The sequence below is a fragment of the Quercus robur genome, chromosome 1, assembly GCF_932294415.1.
Source record: "Quercus robur chromosome 1, dhQueRobu3.1, whole genome shotgun sequence".
Classification (NCBI taxonomy): domain Eukaryota; kingdom Viridiplantae; phylum Streptophyta; class Magnoliopsida; order Fagales; family Fagaceae; genus Quercus; species Quercus robur.
In genome coordinates, this window is record NC_065534.1 from 23,951,841 (window position 1) to 23,968,488 (window position 16,648).

Sequence of the window (16,648 nt, forward strand, 5' to 3'; positions counted from 1 at the left end):
ATGATAACCCTATCAAGGCCCGTGTGGTACACGTAGTATTACGCATTGCCATTAAGTGGTGTGAGGTCAATAATAAAAAAATTAAAAAAAAAAAAAAAGGGGGGGGAGGAGGGGGGAGGGGGGGGGGGACAGTCGTCCTATCAAAATTTTGGTAAAAAAAAAAAAAATGTGACGAGTACCCGTTGGTCCAAAAAGTCGCCTTAATATCTCGAAATATCGCCTTAGAAAAGTTGTTAGGCATTCGTTAGTTAGCGACAATTTATTATATTTATCGATTTGAGCTACTCCTCATCACTCCCACCAAGTTTGAAACTTTTGAATTGAAACACACACTCCGAACTCCCAGCGGAGACGGTGACTGAAAACCATGATTCCATAAAACACACAGAGTCTCAGTGAGACCACTCTCTGTCTCTTTCTCTAATTGTCTCCGCCTCTCTCTTTTCTGTTCCAAACAAACCCTAGACTCAGACCATGGAATCTAGAGAGAAAAAGGGGTCGGCTCCACCGAAGCCTTCCAAGTTCTCGGTGTACCAGAACGCAGCCCTCTCCGCTGCCCTCACCGCCAAAAGCTTACAGCCTCCCAAATACACCCTCCTCTGCATCTTCTGTCTCTCCTCCGCCTCCGCTTTCGCTCTTCTCACCGTTCTTTCTCGGTACTATTTCTTCTTTCTCTAATTTCACTTTCAATTTAGTTTGTTTTTCAAATTTTTTTAAGCTTCCCCTAGTTTGAAACTTGTTTTTTTTAGTTTAAAATTAGCGCCTGTAATTTTGGAAGTACTTTTTATTTTTCCTGCTTTTCTGAGCAAGTTAATGTTGTGTTTTTAGTTGTGAGAACTAGAAGGGGTTTTGGTTTTAAGTTTCTCTATGGTTTTAATCTTGCATTGTCAAGATGAATTGATGGGATAATTTTTGTAAATTTTGGAACTTGATTTGGTTGCTTTTTGGTGTTATTTACTTTTGGAGCTAAAATTTACATGGATTGTTGTTGCTTTGAGGAGCAAGAAAGTGTTTCAAAGGGTCAATGCCATAGGGTTTTGTGACTTTGTGTCCAAACCCTTTGAATGTGCTCCATATGGTTAATGATAGAATGTGGGAAAAGGAGAGGAAAGGAAAGTAAAAGTTTTGAGTCATGAGTATCTCACTACCTCGTTATTTGGGACCTAGCGAAACAAAAACCTCTGCTCAATTGAGTCAAAATTTAACCTTGGACAAAAGCCAAAGAGGGAAAGGAAACAAAATAAACCTAGGAATCAACATCTAGACTTGCTTGGAATCTGCACCAAGCTAACGGAGTAAAAATTCCAACAAAAATTATCATTGCTCAACGAAACTGTAAAACACTACTGAACCCTGAATTCTTAGATTTCCAAAATTATTATGCTAGTAGGAGAAGGAAACAATTATAAGCAAGAAAAGGACTTAAGTCCTAAACAAAGTAGGAAAAGAAAACAAGACATTAATTAATTAGACCTTAGGCCCAACTGGTAGCAGCTCCATCCATGAGGCTACTGATTGGGCCATCTTCTTATTGCATCTACATTCATAAGTTTGCATAATTGAAGGTATGTATCTTGTGTCCGCACTAACTAGGCTTGGCACAGTTGAGTTATTCACTTTTAAGGAACCAAAAAATGGCGAAGAATGACTCTGAATTCCATATCTTGTTGTTCTCTTCAATTTCTTAAAATTCATGATACAAGGGTAGAGGGTGAGATCATAGGTTCAATCCAATGTGGTTGCGTGAGTGTATTTACTTATTATTATTATTTTGTTTTCTTAAAGAAAAGAAAGCTTAGGTTTTTTTATTGGAAGAAAAAAAGCTTAGCACCCAATAGTTTTGTTTGGTCTCTAGAGTAAATTGAAGGATAAGCTATTTGAACTTGACTAACTATGTGCTGAAATTATTTGAGATTTTCTATTATAAGCAACATAGATTCAAGGGTTTATTATATTTTATTTTCTCATCAACCAAACAAAAATTCCATACTAGAATAATGTATTTTAAGATCTTAATTATGTCCATGGGTTTTGCTTTTGAAATTCATGTCGCTAATTATCTTCAATTGACTTTTTGAAGGGAAAATGGGTTCATTGATGATTTGAAGTTCATAAGTCTTCCCCAAGAAACAGCATGTAAGTTTTAAAAAAGAAAAAAAAAAATCCTTAGATTAGTATACTGACTGCTCTAATAGCTATAGCTATATTGAAAATCTTGTTTTTGTGTCTCAGATTTGTTTGCCAAGGCAATACAGACTATGGTGGGCTTAGTCTTTTTCGGAACCATCTTTGCCCTCTTTAAAGCCATCTCTCTGCGTAGAGAAAGAAATATTGCTGCTGTGCCTGTTTTATCTTCCAATAAAGGAAATAAGGATCAAACATCTCTTTCAAACCGTCAACTAGAACTTTTGGGAATAAAACCAAAGGTTAAACAAGTTGCTTCTGATTCTTCGAAGAAACCTCCCAAGTCTAGACCTCACTTGACACCTTCTTCAGATGTCCTTGTTCCACTTCATCAGCCAATTACCAGCCCAAATCGTTCATCGAGAACCAGTGCAGATAGATCGAACTCCAGTGGGGGAAATAGGATCCGTGCTGTCAGCACCCCATCCAAATCACCAAGTTCTTCCTCTTCTTTATATCTTGTCCCTGGTTCTGTTTCACAATTGCCTTCAGTTCAAAATTCGCCTGGGGTGGATTCAGTGGTCTCATCTCCTTGGTCAAATAAGCGAACCTCCTCTGGAAAAGAGATAACATCAGAAGAACAGCTTGAACAGTTTTTGGCAGAAGTAGATGAGAAAATAACAGAATCAGCAGGGAAACTGGCTACTCCACCCCCAACCATTAGTGGTTTTGGCATAGCCAGTCCGAATACAGTTGCCAGTTCAGCTAATACCTCTGGAACTACTAGGAGTACTCCGTTAAGGTCTGTGAGGATGTCTCCAGGTTCCCAGAAGTTTAGCACTCCCCCCAAGAAAGGAGAGGGTGACCTTCCTGCTCCTATGTCCATGGAAGAGTCCATTGAAGCTTTTGAACATTTGGGCATCTATCCTCAAATTGAGCAATGGCGTGACCACATCAGACAATGGTTTTCTTCGGTTTTGCTTAATCCTCTACTTAAAAAGATCGAAATGAGTCATATTCAGGTCAATTATCACCTCCTTCTCTCATCCTTTTATTTTTATTTCTTTGGCTACTTTGTATTTTGTAAAAAAGTATGATGATCTCAATATATACTCATGGCATGTTGTGTTTAATTAATTTTTAACTTGATTACAGTTTGTTTATGGTAAAAATGTGGGATTTGGGATTTATTCTTCCCAAATTGAAATTCTAGACTTTCTTAAGTGATTTAATTGAAAGGTGGAAGTATTAATTGCTGGGCTTTTATTGGGGATTCCTACTTGAGTTTAGAGAAAAATGAAAAAGCATATGTTTATCAATATAATACTACAGTACATAATTTGGAAAACCCACATTATATTCAGAAATAAATCAGCATGATATGAATACTTTTCAACTTTGCTTGGTAATGGTTTCTCATATAAGTTTAAAACATGATGTAATTTGGAATTGACTTGAAAAAACTGAGAAAAATTAGAAAAGAGTTTGATACTTTGAATGATAGTGATGCAATTTCTTAAAACCTAACACCCCTCTCCCCTGGGCTTACATCCCTTCCTCTTCTTATTGGGTTATGGTAATACAGAGGGAAACAGATTGCAAGCATATGTTTAGTTAAAAGTTTGACTAGCATCAGGCATCTTAAAGATTAATGTTCCTTTTTTAATAATATTAACACCTGCTTTAAGGACATATGAAGGTCCCTAGTCATGTTGCATGAAAGATTTTCCTGGATACTGCAAAGAGCTGAAATCAAATGAGATAATCAGTAGAATAAAATCCTCTTCAATGTCTTTCTATTGATACTTATCTAAAATTCTTGCATTTGTAGGTAATGCAAGCAGCTGCTAGACTAGGTATTTCAATTACAATCAGTCAAGTCGGAAGTGATTTACCAACTACTGGAACTCCAACTACTGTTTCTCCAATTGATAGGTCCAAGGAGTGGCAACCAGCATTTACTCTAGACGAAGATGGAATTCTTCATCAGTTACGTGCTACTCTTGTGCAGGCTATTGATTCTTCCACATGTAAGCTGCCCCACCATCAATTATTTGATATAGGTTTATTTTGAAATTACTGGATTTGTTTTGTTTACAGTCCTTTGCTGATGTTTTATGTGGTTCTTTTCATCATATGCAGCCAAGTTGCCTCTAGCCAACCTGCAACAATCCCCACAACAGAATCCCTTGATCCCTATTATGCAGGAGTGCGTTGATGCTATTACTGAACACCAGAGGCTTCATGCTTTGGTGAAAGGAGAGTGGGTTAAAGGTTTGCTTCCTCAAAGCAGTGTTCGAGCAGATTATACTGTACAACGGATCCGAGGTAATTGGAATCTTGATTTTTTCACCATATGCTTATTGCCTTTCTCAGGTCAACCATAGACTTCTGAATTAGAGTATGCTAATCTAGATTATCTTATCACAACTGTTTTGTCTATGTAATCTAACCTTAGATTACCTGCATGTGGAATTTCTCAGAGCTCGCTGAAGGAACGTGCTTGAAAAATTATGAGTATCTTGGAAGTGGGGAGGTATATGACAAAAAGAACAAGAAGTGGACTCTTGAGCTTCCAACTGATTCTCACTTGCTTTTGTATTTATTCTGTGCTTTCCTGGAGCACCCAAAGTGGATGCTACATGTGGATCCTACATCTTATGTTGGAGCCCAATCTATCAAGAATCCATTGTTCTTGGGAGTTCTGCCTCCAAAAGAAAGGTTTCCTGACAAATATGTTGCAGTTGTATCTGGTGTACCTTCTTTTTTTCATCCAGGAGCTTCTATACTGATTATTGGAAGGCAAAGCCCCCCAATCTTTGCCTTATACTGGGATAAAAAGCTTCAATTTTCACTTCAGGTTGGTATTCAATAAGATCTATTTTCTGATTACATTGAATATGTCTTGCACTGTTATTTTGTAATGAAGGTCTCATTGTGCTAGCCTAAAAATTTGTAGGGTTCAGGGCAAGTACATTACATATCTAATAAGATTTGTTTTCCCATTACATTGAATACTTATTGTTGGGGCAGGATTGAATTTTTTTTCCCCATATAAGCCAGGATTGACATCTTGTGTGTGTGTTTTGCCTGTTTGGTCCAGTCTTGATAGCTTTATTGGATGGGTCAAGCTTCTTAAGTTACTAGGCGCCTTTAGTGTGGTAGATCTAGGCATTGGCATCCATCCATGCAAGAAACATTCTTATTAGCTATTTTTTTTTCTTAGTCATTCATTAGAGCAAAGCAGTGTCTGTCTTGACATTTCTCTGTCCCCTATGTTTGTCAGTGTGTGCACGTTTGCACGTGTGAATATACTTAACGTGTTGGTGCTAGTTAGTCATTTACGCATAGTAGTGTCTACGTCTTAATAAACTTTGACATTTCACTGTCTCTCATAATGTATTAGTTGAATAACAACAATTATGTTATTTATTTTCAGGGAAGAACAGCACTTTGGGATTCCATCTTGCTTTTGTGCCACAGGATTAAGGTTGGATATGGAGGGATAGTTCGAGGTATGCATCTTGGTTCTTCAGCCCTGAGCATCCTTCCAGTTCTGACTTTGGAGACTGAAGACTGAGTACTTTTTAGGGCTGCTGCATCTTGCTCGTAATAGGCTTATTGCTGCTGACATCAGCTGCAAAGGACTCGTGAATATGAGCTCAGACTGCACTTTTCCATTGCTAACTTACTTGACTGAGTGAAGCCTATCTGGGATGAGACCGCTGTTTGACACACCCTATTCAAGTCCATTGATGATTGATTCTGGGTTCCAGGGTTTCTGGCCATTTTGTATTCTTTAGATGAGAGAGCTTTTGGCAAAAATGTAGGGATAATTTATAATTTATTGGCTTGTACTGTTCTGCAGAAATCTTCACTTAATTTCCCATTGTCCAGACTTGTTACATGCAATCATACAACAGAAGTCCCTGATCATATGCTAAACACCCTGTTTGAATAACTCACAATAGCTAGGGTGCCTTTCATCATAACTTCAATGAAGAATGACTTAATGGGAAACAAACCTGAATTTCTGTACGTATGATTCAATCATTGGTTGCTCGTTAGTCATTATCAGGGTAATTCTGAAAGCAGTCAAAAAGAAAATACCTTCCCCTCTAAAACCAAAAATATATTGATCTGAGATTTAGTTTGAAGGGATTTAGTCGGGGTTTAGTGACTCCAAAGGTGCAAATTTGTTAAAGAGTTTTAAAGCTATCTGACACCATAGGTAACTTCAATTTTTTTTTTTTTTCATTGCTATCTGTAGGGTTTCTTAGGAGTGTAGGAACCTAAGGAACTTTAAAATTTTCCATTACCACCTCAAATATACTCATGATTTTGGACTAAGACTGCGAAAGAGGGACATCTAGGTGATGAGGCCCAAGCTGGAACAAAACATGTGCTCTCTCATGGAAGATGAAATTCACCATAATGCTACAAAAACTAGAAAGTAGAAACCTCCAAAAATTAAAATTTCAAAGTTGTATCCGTTGATATGTTTAAAAAAATAAAAAATTACAACCACGCACCTTTAACGCGATGGTTACTCTACAAGTATTAACTACTTGTGGGGTGTAGGGGGTAAGAACCGGAATTCAAGTCTTTATGAGAGAGTTTTACACACATATACACTTAGATTAGGTTAGAGTAAAATTTCTACCTTGTAAAAAAAAATGCAGTTTGGAAGATTCTGCATTTTCTGTAACAAATTAGAATACTTTTTATAATTACAATCAGATAACAAGTAGCCCGTCTAGCTCAGTTGGTAGAGCGCAAGGCTCTTAACCTTGTGGTCGTGGGTTCGAGCCCCAAAGTGGGCGCGAAAAAATCTTTTTTATTACATGTCCCATCCACGGTTCACCTAAGTTCTAGCATTTTCCTTAGCTTGAAATATGTTGTTCCCCTTGGGAGCATATCACCTGTGGGATGCGGCTATACACACCTTTTGTATCAGACAATGACCAAGTTTATAAAAAATTTCATAATTTGTAAAAAGAGTCTACTCAATACAATAGACTTATGTTGTATCAGACAATGACCAAGTTTATAAAATTTTTCATAATTTGTAAAAAGAGTACTCAATACAATAGACTTATGTTGCTAAGGAAACCACAAATGATAACCAAAAATTACAATCTTAAAATTGACATTGTCCCCAACAGGATCTGGATAAAACTTCTATGTTATTCTCTTGTTTTGGGCTCAACTCCTAGTTTCTTTGATGTAATTCTCTTGGAGCAAACCATTGTCTATGGCACTCCCTTGTAACCCGTTGGGGTTTTTTGTTTGCAATAGAAGTTTTATCGATATCATTAATATATATATATATGTGTGTGTGTGTGTGTTATATTCTGCCTTGTTCTCCTCTTTTTGAAGAGAATGAGGTATTTATAGGCAAAACAAACTTGTTCCCTAAGAAGGGTGAGATGGTGGTGATGACCATTGTCAAATCGTTCATGTTGTCGTTAGATTAGTGGAGGGGTTGTAGGCCTGATCTTATTTCCCCCATTGTTTAGGTAGGTTTTTTTGCATTTTAATGCTAGTAGTTGTCAGTAGTTGGTAGTAATAAATGCAATGGCAACAACTTCCTTCCCTTTTAAGTTATCGTTTCTTGACTCAAATGGTTCACTACTCGACATGGCAACTTTCTTCATCAAAAGGTATTAAGGCCAATTGAGGAACCTCAAGACTTGAGGGTTGTACGAGATCATGAGCCTTAATTTTTCCGAGACATATTGTTGGAAGCTTTGTTCGGTTTATCCCTAGAGATCCCAAGGGAAGAAACTCACCAAGGATAACCCCCTCGAGCACCCTCAAAATGGGCTTGTTCAGGGCCATCGACAACGGGTCTAATTAGGGGAAAATTAATTACGATTAATTTTACATTGTTATTATTCATAAACGTATTGTTTTAAGTTAGATTTCTTTCTCAAGAGTGGCACATATGGTATTTTCAATGGATATATCAAGAGTTAAAATCCCCTAACCTATCTATGAAATATCTGAAAAGTTATACTAATTCTTTTAAAAGAAATTGGTATTTGCAACAGGGCAAACTTAGATATAATATGTTAGGAGCGATTCAATAGTTACCCATTTTAAAAATCCAACATTTTTGTTCTCTTAGAAGTTATGTCGCTTCTCTCTATGTCCCCCTCCGCAAGGAAAACCCAATAATGCATAAGTGCCCAGGTTGCTTTATGTGCTCTTGTAGCCTTCCATGCTCAGTTACAAAGGGATCTCTCCCTCTCTGGTACCTTTTTTTTTCTTGAATTTACAAACCCTTTCAGTTAAAACACTCATTATCTATACTGGTAGATTATCATATGCTTGAGAAAATTTTATTTTGAAGCTCTCTCATTATTAATGCTCTTTTTAATCTTCCTTGTTTTGAGTTCTATTAGATTATCACTCTTGTTTTCTTAATGGGTTTTTAACAGGAAAAAATGGTAAATCTCGTTTGCTTAGTTAGTAACTAGACAGGTGGCTAATTTTTAAAATAACTAGCTAACAACATTGTTATTCAGAAGCTGAAAACTTCTCTTGATGTGTTCTCAAAATACTTGAATTGAAAATTGTGAATATATATATATATATATATATATAAAAATATAAAAGCATGATTCAAATACTCTTAACTAAAAAACTCTTCTGTCAAACACATTTTTCTGGCCTCCAATTTTCAGTATTTAAACGCCAAAAGCTATTTTTTGAGCACACATTCCAAACAAAACCTAAGCATATGTATCTAAGGGTATACTTTGCCAAATAGCTGAATTTTTTAAAAATATTTAGGAAAAAAAGTACCGAGTGAAACTTAGTTATGTAACATGTTTTTTAGAACTCAAGGTTGACAAATTCGAGTTCCAAGTGAAATTCGAGTTTACCAAACTCAAGTTCCAAGTATTATAACAATTTGATCAAATATAATGCTTGAAACTCGAATTCAAAAAAAGTATTACATAACTAAATAAGTTTGACCAAGTATTATTTTGCAAATTTTCTAAAAAATTCTGCTATTAATCAAAATTTGCCTTTATCTAAGTTTTGCCCTCCGTAAAAAAGTACTTAGAATTGCAAGTCTGTCTCTCGTAGTCTCTCTCATCGTTCAAGTAAAAACTCTTTCTCTCTCACTCACTCAATAAGCAAGTACTTTACTCAGTCTCTCTAAGCAACGGACGCATTCTTGTCTTGAGATTACAAAAAACCCACCACCCCTTCTCTTCTCTTCTCTCTCCATCCAATCTGATCACAGCACCGTCGCGACGCTGCGCCTTTCCACCGCCTCGACTCGGCATCCCAAGCCGCCTCGGCCGCCGCAAAAAAGAAAAAAAAAACCCGTTTGCCAATTGAGAAAACCGTAAGCCCCATTCATTGTGTTCAATCTATTCTATGATTTGTTGGTTCGAATTTCGTCTCTATTAGCTTATTGATCAACTAAATATATGAACAGGACCACCTTGTTTCGTATTAGACCATGTTTGTATCTGGGTGTATGCATAGCTTTAATCAATCTCTAAGACATTGTGTTTATGTTTAATTGTTTAGTATTAATCTTATATTTCTAGCAACAGATCCTGAAAACTTCGTCGATTATTGTGAAAAAAAAGAGCATCAAGGTCTGATTTTTGCCATGTTAGTCATGTTGCAAAGGTTGAAACTGATGTTGGTGTGTTGGAATCTATATCAGAGGGCTTGAGTTGTTGGGAGTGAATAGTGAATAAGCTATGACATTGAGATTTTCCCTATTTAACCTATTGACCCAAATTGATAGATTGAAATAAAAAATGCAATTTCGGGTTCAGTCTTTATCTTTGGGTACCTTGGATTATTGGGTGTGTGTTAATTTAGTAAATGTTTGTGTTGTTGTTTTTGAGTTCTTAGACCCGGGTAAACACGTGGGATAAGCATTTGAGCTTCTTTGAGGAGAGACTTTGAAGGGCCTAAGCTTTGGAGAGAGTTTTCTTGAATTGATATCGTATTGGATGGAGATGTTTTGCTTATTGGGCATAGTTTGAACCTTCACGATGTTGTTTTTTGTTTGTTTGCTTCTGCTGGTGGTGGGCTCGTCTCATTAATGTTTGATTCCTGAGAAAACTGAAGTAAAAAGAATTGAAGTTCCATAGTTCTCTGTAATGATGTCTTTTTGTCAATGATAGTGTGGCTTAATTTGGGTTTTTTTTTTCCCCTTGATTTGTGCATAAGAGTTTATGTTGATTTTTATTATATAAGAATATGATGAGTTGGGTTTTTTTTATGGATTTTTTTTTGCTAAATGGATTGGATGTGGATTTGGTTTAGCAATTTGTTCTTCTTTGAATTCAGAGTTTGTTGTTGTTCTTTTTTCTCTCTCCCTCTCTCTCTTTTAATTTTAAAATTATATACCTATTGGCAACTAGTGATTTTCATAACATTTTATTTTATTTTATCTTTGGTTTTTTTTTTTTTTTTTTTTTTTTTTTTTTTTAATTTAAATTTTGTGTTCTGAAGAGCCTGTATACAATCAATGTGGTCAGGACATAGAACCCAAAAAATTTAAACTGTCCATTAACAAATTTCTAATTTAACAGAATCAGGGGACATTGCTCAATTTATTTTAAAGTCGAGAGGGCATTGAGATGGACCCAATAGTTTAGGGAGGAAAGTTAAATTAACCCAAAGTTTTTATCTTAATGGATATCTAATTGTTAATCTTCAGTAAATATAATAATATTTGAGGACTCTTTTGATTGTTTGAGTGAAAATATTTCTGAAGTAATTTCTGTCCTAACACATCAACAGAATTTATCTTGCAGCTTGGTCTCAATCTGAGAACCCATTGCTTCCTTGGCTTAGGGAAACATGAACAATGGAAATGGAAGACGATTGAATGGGGAGACAGAGGAAGATGATGACGACGAAGGAAGTGAGGGAGACCTTGATGCTTGGGAGAGGACTTATGCGGATGAGAGGTCATGGGAGTCTCTGCAAGAAGATGAGTCTGGGCTTCTCCGCCCCGTGGATAACAAGACCCTTTACCATGCACAGTATCGCCGGCGCATTCGCTCTCTCTCCTCCCAGGCAACTACTTCTCGGATCCAGAAGGGTCTCATTCGCTATCTCTACATTGTTGTTGACCTCTCAAGGGTATTGGAATCATCACTTGATACCTGTCTTGTAGTAGTTCCTTTTTGAATTTTATGCAAATGGTTTGTTAATATGATCTGCTAGAACAACGCACTACTATATGCTGGATTGAGAAATCAAAATATTGCATCTTTGTGGTGAGTGTTGAATTGTAAATTGTAAGATTTGCTTAATTGGCATTTCTTCTGCCATGCCTAATGACTGTATCTAGGTAATACAACATACAAAAGACTTTACATGTTTCTGACACTCTAAAATTTTTTCTTGAAAGTGCGTTTGGCAAAATATGTTTAACCTACAACTAATTTAGCATCTACAAAAAATATGTTTTTACATGGGTTATTGTGGCATGCCCAACATATAAAGAACTGGATAAAGCACCAGAAATCTGGCTTCTAATTGGAAATTACCTTCTATCAATAATGACTAGGGTAGATTTGACAGCATGGATTTAAAAGTTTTGGCAATTCTTTGGATTGATTAATTTGCATTGTTTATTTTATTTTTTATTTTTTTCATTTGCCTTCTCTCTATACGTGTAGGCAGCTGCAGAGATGGATTATCGACCAAGCCGAATGGCTGTGGTTGCAAAACATGTTGAGGCTTTTATTAGGGAGTTCTTTGACCAGAATCCTCTTAGTCAGCTTGGTCTTGTGACTATAAAAGATGGAATTGCTCATTGCTTAACAGATCTTGGTGGCAGTCCTGAGTCCCATGTTAAAGCTTTGATGGGTAAACTGGAGTGCTCCGGGGAATCCTCCCTACAGAATGCCCTGGATCTTGTTCATGGGTATCTAAATCAGATTCCATCATATGGTCATCGAGAAGTTCTCATCTTATATTCTGCTCTTAGTACTTGTGATCCAGGAGATATATTGGAGACTATCCAGAAATGCAAGAAGTCAAAAATGAGGTGTTCAGTCATTGGTCTCTCTGCAGAAATTTTTATATGCAAACATCTCTGCCAAGAAACTGGTGGCTCGTACTCTGTTGCCATGGATGAGGTGAGGTCCACTAACTAGTGGGTGCTTAGAGACTATATTGTAACTAAAACAATTAAATTTTTGTCTCCAGGCATTTGAGCACAAAATGGCATTCTAAATGAAGCACTAATTGCTGTAATCATTAAAATGATAACTTAGAAGAAACAAAAATCTGATATTCATTTAAATCCACCTGAGTCTAATAGAAATTCAAGAAAGTGAAGTTGCTATGAGGATAATGGTTTGGAGTGCTGCCTACTACATTTTAATCATTCAAAGTTTGTTTTACAAACTATTTTTTTCCTTGTTTTTTGCAGTCCCACTTCAAAGAGTTAATACTGGAACATGCTCCCCCACCTCCAGCCATAGCAGAATTTGCCATTGCTAATTTGATAAAGATGGGTTTCCCACAAAGAGCAGCAGAGAGTTCTATAGCAATTTGTTCGTGTCACAAGGAGGCTAAGGTTGGAGGGGGTTACACTTGTCCAAGATGCAAAGCACGTGTATGTGAATTACCTACTGAATGTCGTATATGTGGGTTGACACTTATTTCTTCACCCCATTTGGCAAGGTCATATCATCATCTCTTTCCAATAGTACCATTTGATGAGGTGTCTTCATCAGTTCTGAATGATCCACATAACAGATTACCAAGATCTTGTTTTGGCTGCCAACAAAGTCTTCCAAATCCTGGTAAGCAGTTGCATAGGATGAATAAGAAATTTTTTTTCAATGCATCTATTACATGGGCAATCCACAGTTTGGCCTGCCAACTGATCTTTTATGATAATGCTGAAATTGCATTTGGTAGTAGGAGTATATATATATATAGCTGAATCATGTTATACTCTTTTTGGATTTCAATTTTATTAAAGTAATGCATAGGGATAGAAGAAAATGGGGCTAGACTGTGGTCTCTTGAAGATATATTTTTCAAAATAAATGATATATATGTTTCTTGAATGACCTGGTAAGTCTAGAAAATCTGGTCTCTTTAGGCTTGGTGCTACAAAATGGGCAGCAAGGTCAGGCAAGTGGCGTTATAGAACTAGAACTAAGACAAGATGACGGCTTATGAGAACAATATTGTACTATGATGTAAATGAGAGAAAAAAAGGGCTGATACAAATATAATCTAAGCTACTGAAATCTTAGAAGAGTCAGATACAGCATTGAAGTTCTAAGAATCCCTTGATTCTTTTCTTTTCTAATGATTTTGTAAGTACTATATTTGTGTCCATGTGAGATATGTCCTAGCCTTTCCTGCTGATTCTTTTTTTCCCTTTTAAATGATTTTGTCACAGGAAACAAACCTAGCCTTCGTGTCGCTTGCCCAAAATGCAAACAGCACTTCTGCCTCGATTGTGACATCTATATTCATGAGAGCTTGCATAATTGCCCCGGTTGTGAGAGCTTCAGGCATTCGAAGACCCCCATTGCTACTGAAGAATGATGATTCCTGTGACTTAATAATACCCCCCACCCCATCCCCCACAAAAGTTGCTAAAAGAAGTTGTGTTTCAATACTGGTTCTCAAGCCAAAACTCTTTTTTTTTTTTTTTGGGAAGAGGGGGAGGGGGTTTGTAAGTTCTCTAAGCCACCCACACAGACAGTAGCTTGCATAATTGTTTTTGGTTGTGAGAGCTTCAGGGCTTTGAAGTCTCCCCTCCCCCCCCCAATTGCTAGTGAAGAATGATGGTTCCTGTGACTTTTTAATCTCAACACCCAGGTGCCAAAAGAAGTGATTCAATACTGGTTCTCAAGCCAACAGTTTTTTTTTTTCTTGGGGGTTTGGGGGGGTTGTAAGTTCTCTAAGCTACACAGACAATAAAGTTTATGCTGTCAGAACCATCCAGATTACCAGTCCATTTGGGCACACTCGTATGGCCTTGATTTAACCTTTGAAGAGGGATGCAGTAATGCTTGTTAGGTGAAAAAGAGAGAGTGAAGAGAGTTGGTCATTTTTCCATATGAATTGTGGTACTTTTTTTTATGGAAAAAAGTTTATATATATTATTGATAAGTTCTTAGTGAAGAGATTTTTCAGCCTTGAAATGCAGCTTTGCCTTTGATGTCTCCCAAGAATTGAATGAGGCTTGGTAGTAATCCTTCATGATTTGTGGTAGGGGATACGAATATGATGGCTTTCTTTACTATCTGTAGAAATATTTTCTTTTAAAACTCCATAGATGACCCTTTATAATTTTATATGTTTAATGTGTAGATGAAACTTGATTTTCTAAGTTTTCATAGCTTGTTTTAAAGATGTTGGTATGTTGATGCCCCCATTTTAAGCATTGGTTTGATTTCATTAGATACCCTGTGTTTCCTCTTCTATAAAAAAGGAAATGACCTATCTTGGGTTAGAGAAGAGGAATGTTTGGAATGCCCAGGGAAGTGTGTTTGCAGTGACCATGAGGGACTTGTGCAATCCAATGAATTTGTGTGCTCTCTCTTTTCTTGTTGCTGAAGGTTTTGTAATTAATTCAAGTTAAAAATGTTATGTGAAATGTGAATATTAAGATGGTTGAGGGCTGCCACTCTAGAGAGGAGCTATGCTTGGAAAGCCTCCACATCTTTTATCAACATCTCATTGTCATGCAAATGTGGTCCATATTTTTAGAACTACTCTGGGAAAAAAAGTATCTAATCTTATTAGGGTATTAGAATGTTCATTGTTAGTTGTATATAGGATTTCTCAAATTACTGTGCCATTTATACTATTTTTTTTTTTTTTTAATTGTGCTATTGAATTACACGATTAAAAATATTTTAAAGTACAAGACTGAAGACTTTTATGGAAGACCATGTCCTACATGTTATAAGTAATAGAAGATAAATAGTAACGATGATGTTTAATGGCAAAGTGTTTTTCAAGAGGTTATTTTGCAACAAATTAAAAATGATGTATTCTGGCAGAGGAACAAATGTTATTAATTCCCTCTATAATAGGCTATTTTGTAGTGAAAACATTTTTGTATTGAAGGAGGGTTGGAATGGTTTGTAAACTTGGTATTGCCTCCCCTCTGTTGGTCGTGTGTTGCAGGCCCTGCTGGGTGTGTTCTTCACTGTTTATATCTTCCATTTATTTGAATTTACAATATTATTATTGAACTTTGGAATGTAAGCTTGGAGCTACCTAGAATTGAAGGTTACAAAAAGATGAGAGAGAGAAGAAGAATAAAGGCTACAAGAGATTTTATGGAGAAATATGGTGGTGCATTTTCTTTTATGGAGAAATATACTACTTTATAAAAGTTAAAACATTTTCGAAACACTCTTTTTAGTTTCCATTGTCATTGATTGTCTTGTTGACTTCTTTATCTTTGTCTTTAATTTTCTTGTGATCCTAAAAGTCATTATTGGCTTTTTGAATTACTTTTAAATTTGAATGACGCATACATTTGTATTTTGATTTTGCTTTTTTATGCATTAGTTTGAACTATTTTGGATGAATGCTTTGTTTTTGTTAAGAAGTGCATACTTTAGCTTTTAGACTTTACCAGATTCCTTTTGCTTTTATCTTGAGAATGAATTATCTTTATATATATTTATATGAAAATTTTGATAATTATATAGAAGACACTTTGTTTAAAAAAATGTGCTTACTTTTAGATTCTAAACACTATGAATAATTCAAATATAAGTTGACTAATATTTATAAAAATGATTAGTTAACTTAAATCTTTGCGCAATTCATAGGCAAGATTCCACACTCGCATGCTATTGCTTTGGAATGGTGACAGATGGCATTACAAATCAAAACTACTTAATCAACAAACTCAAGATTATTCCCCCCTAAAACTCCCGTCTCCATGGCATGAACAGGACTTTCGTCTTTGGCAGCATCATCCAAGATAACACTATCATGGCACACGAGATCATCCATTTGATGGGAAAGAAGCAAGGGAAGATAAGCTGGTTATCATTATTAGTTTAAGGTGATTGGTGTTTGATTTGCTCTTAACTCAAAACTCAAAATCATCTGAAATCATCACTCAAACCCATATCCTATATCTCAAAACTCTATCTCTACTATGTGCCCGTTTGTTTGCACTTTTCTCTGGCAAAAAGCGCTTTTTGAAACCAAAAAAAAATATATATATATTTTCATTTGGTAAAGTTTTAAAAGCAGCTGTGTTTTGAAATGTGAAGAAAGTTCATTTTAACACAAGAGAGCTCTTCAGAGCCTTTTGTAAAAGCCAATGCGCATTTTATAAATATTACCGTTGGAAGTTGTGTTCAATTACCAAATTGCCCCAATATTTTATTTAGAACCCAATTTTACCCTTTGATAAATCAAAATATAACACTTCTCTGGAGCTCACCTCACGCCAGATTCCTCTCATCTCTCTGCTCAGCTACAAAACAAGACTTTCTGTGCTGCTACAAAGCTCCTCTCACAACTTCTT

The 16,648-nt window shown here is 36.1% G+C and overlaps 2 protein-coding genes and 1 non-coding gene across 4 annotated transcripts; all 3 read left to right on the forward strand.

Annotated features, from left to right (window-relative positions):
- The first annotated feature begins 277 nt into the window (after positions 1–277).
- On the forward strand, positions 278–5,995 carry LOC126726272 (uncharacterized). Its single transcript, XM_050431502.1, has 7 exons — positions 278–656; positions 2,081–2,136; positions 2,233–3,146; positions 3,956–4,154; positions 4,267–4,452; positions 4,608–4,984; positions 5,564–5,995. Exons 1-7 carry the CDS (start codon positions 475–477, stop codon positions 5,702–5,704), a joined length of 2,055 nt encoding a protein of 684 aa, XP_050287459.1. The 5' UTR covers positions 278–474; the 3' UTR covers positions 5,705–5,995.
- Positions 5,996–6,874: 879 nt separating this feature from the next.
- Positions 6,875–6,947, forward strand: TRNAK-CUU (transfer RNA lysine (anticodon CUU)). Its single transcript has one exon. It is a non-coding gene; the product is annotated as a tRNA-Lys (tRNA).
- Positions 6,948–9,188: 2,241 nt separating this feature from the next.
- Positions 9,189–14,291, forward strand: LOC126726282 (general transcription factor IIH subunit 2). 2 transcript variants are annotated; one of them, XM_050431510.1, is made up of 5 exons: positions 9,189–9,487; positions 10,909–11,253; positions 11,796–12,257; positions 12,554–12,929; positions 13,541–14,291. In XM_050431510.1, exons 2-5 carry the CDS (start codon positions 10,969–10,971, stop codon positions 13,687–13,689), a joined length of 1,272 nt encoding a protein of 423 aa, XP_050287467.1. In that variant the 5' UTR covers positions 9,189–9,487; positions 10,909–10,968; the 3' UTR covers positions 13,690–14,291. The 2 variants fall into 2 exon arrangements, with proteins under 2 accessions (XP_050287467.1, XP_050287476.1); XM_050431519.1 differs by having other exon boundaries at positions 10,923–11,253.
- The last annotated feature ends 2,357 nt before the right edge of the window (positions 14,292–16,648 follow it).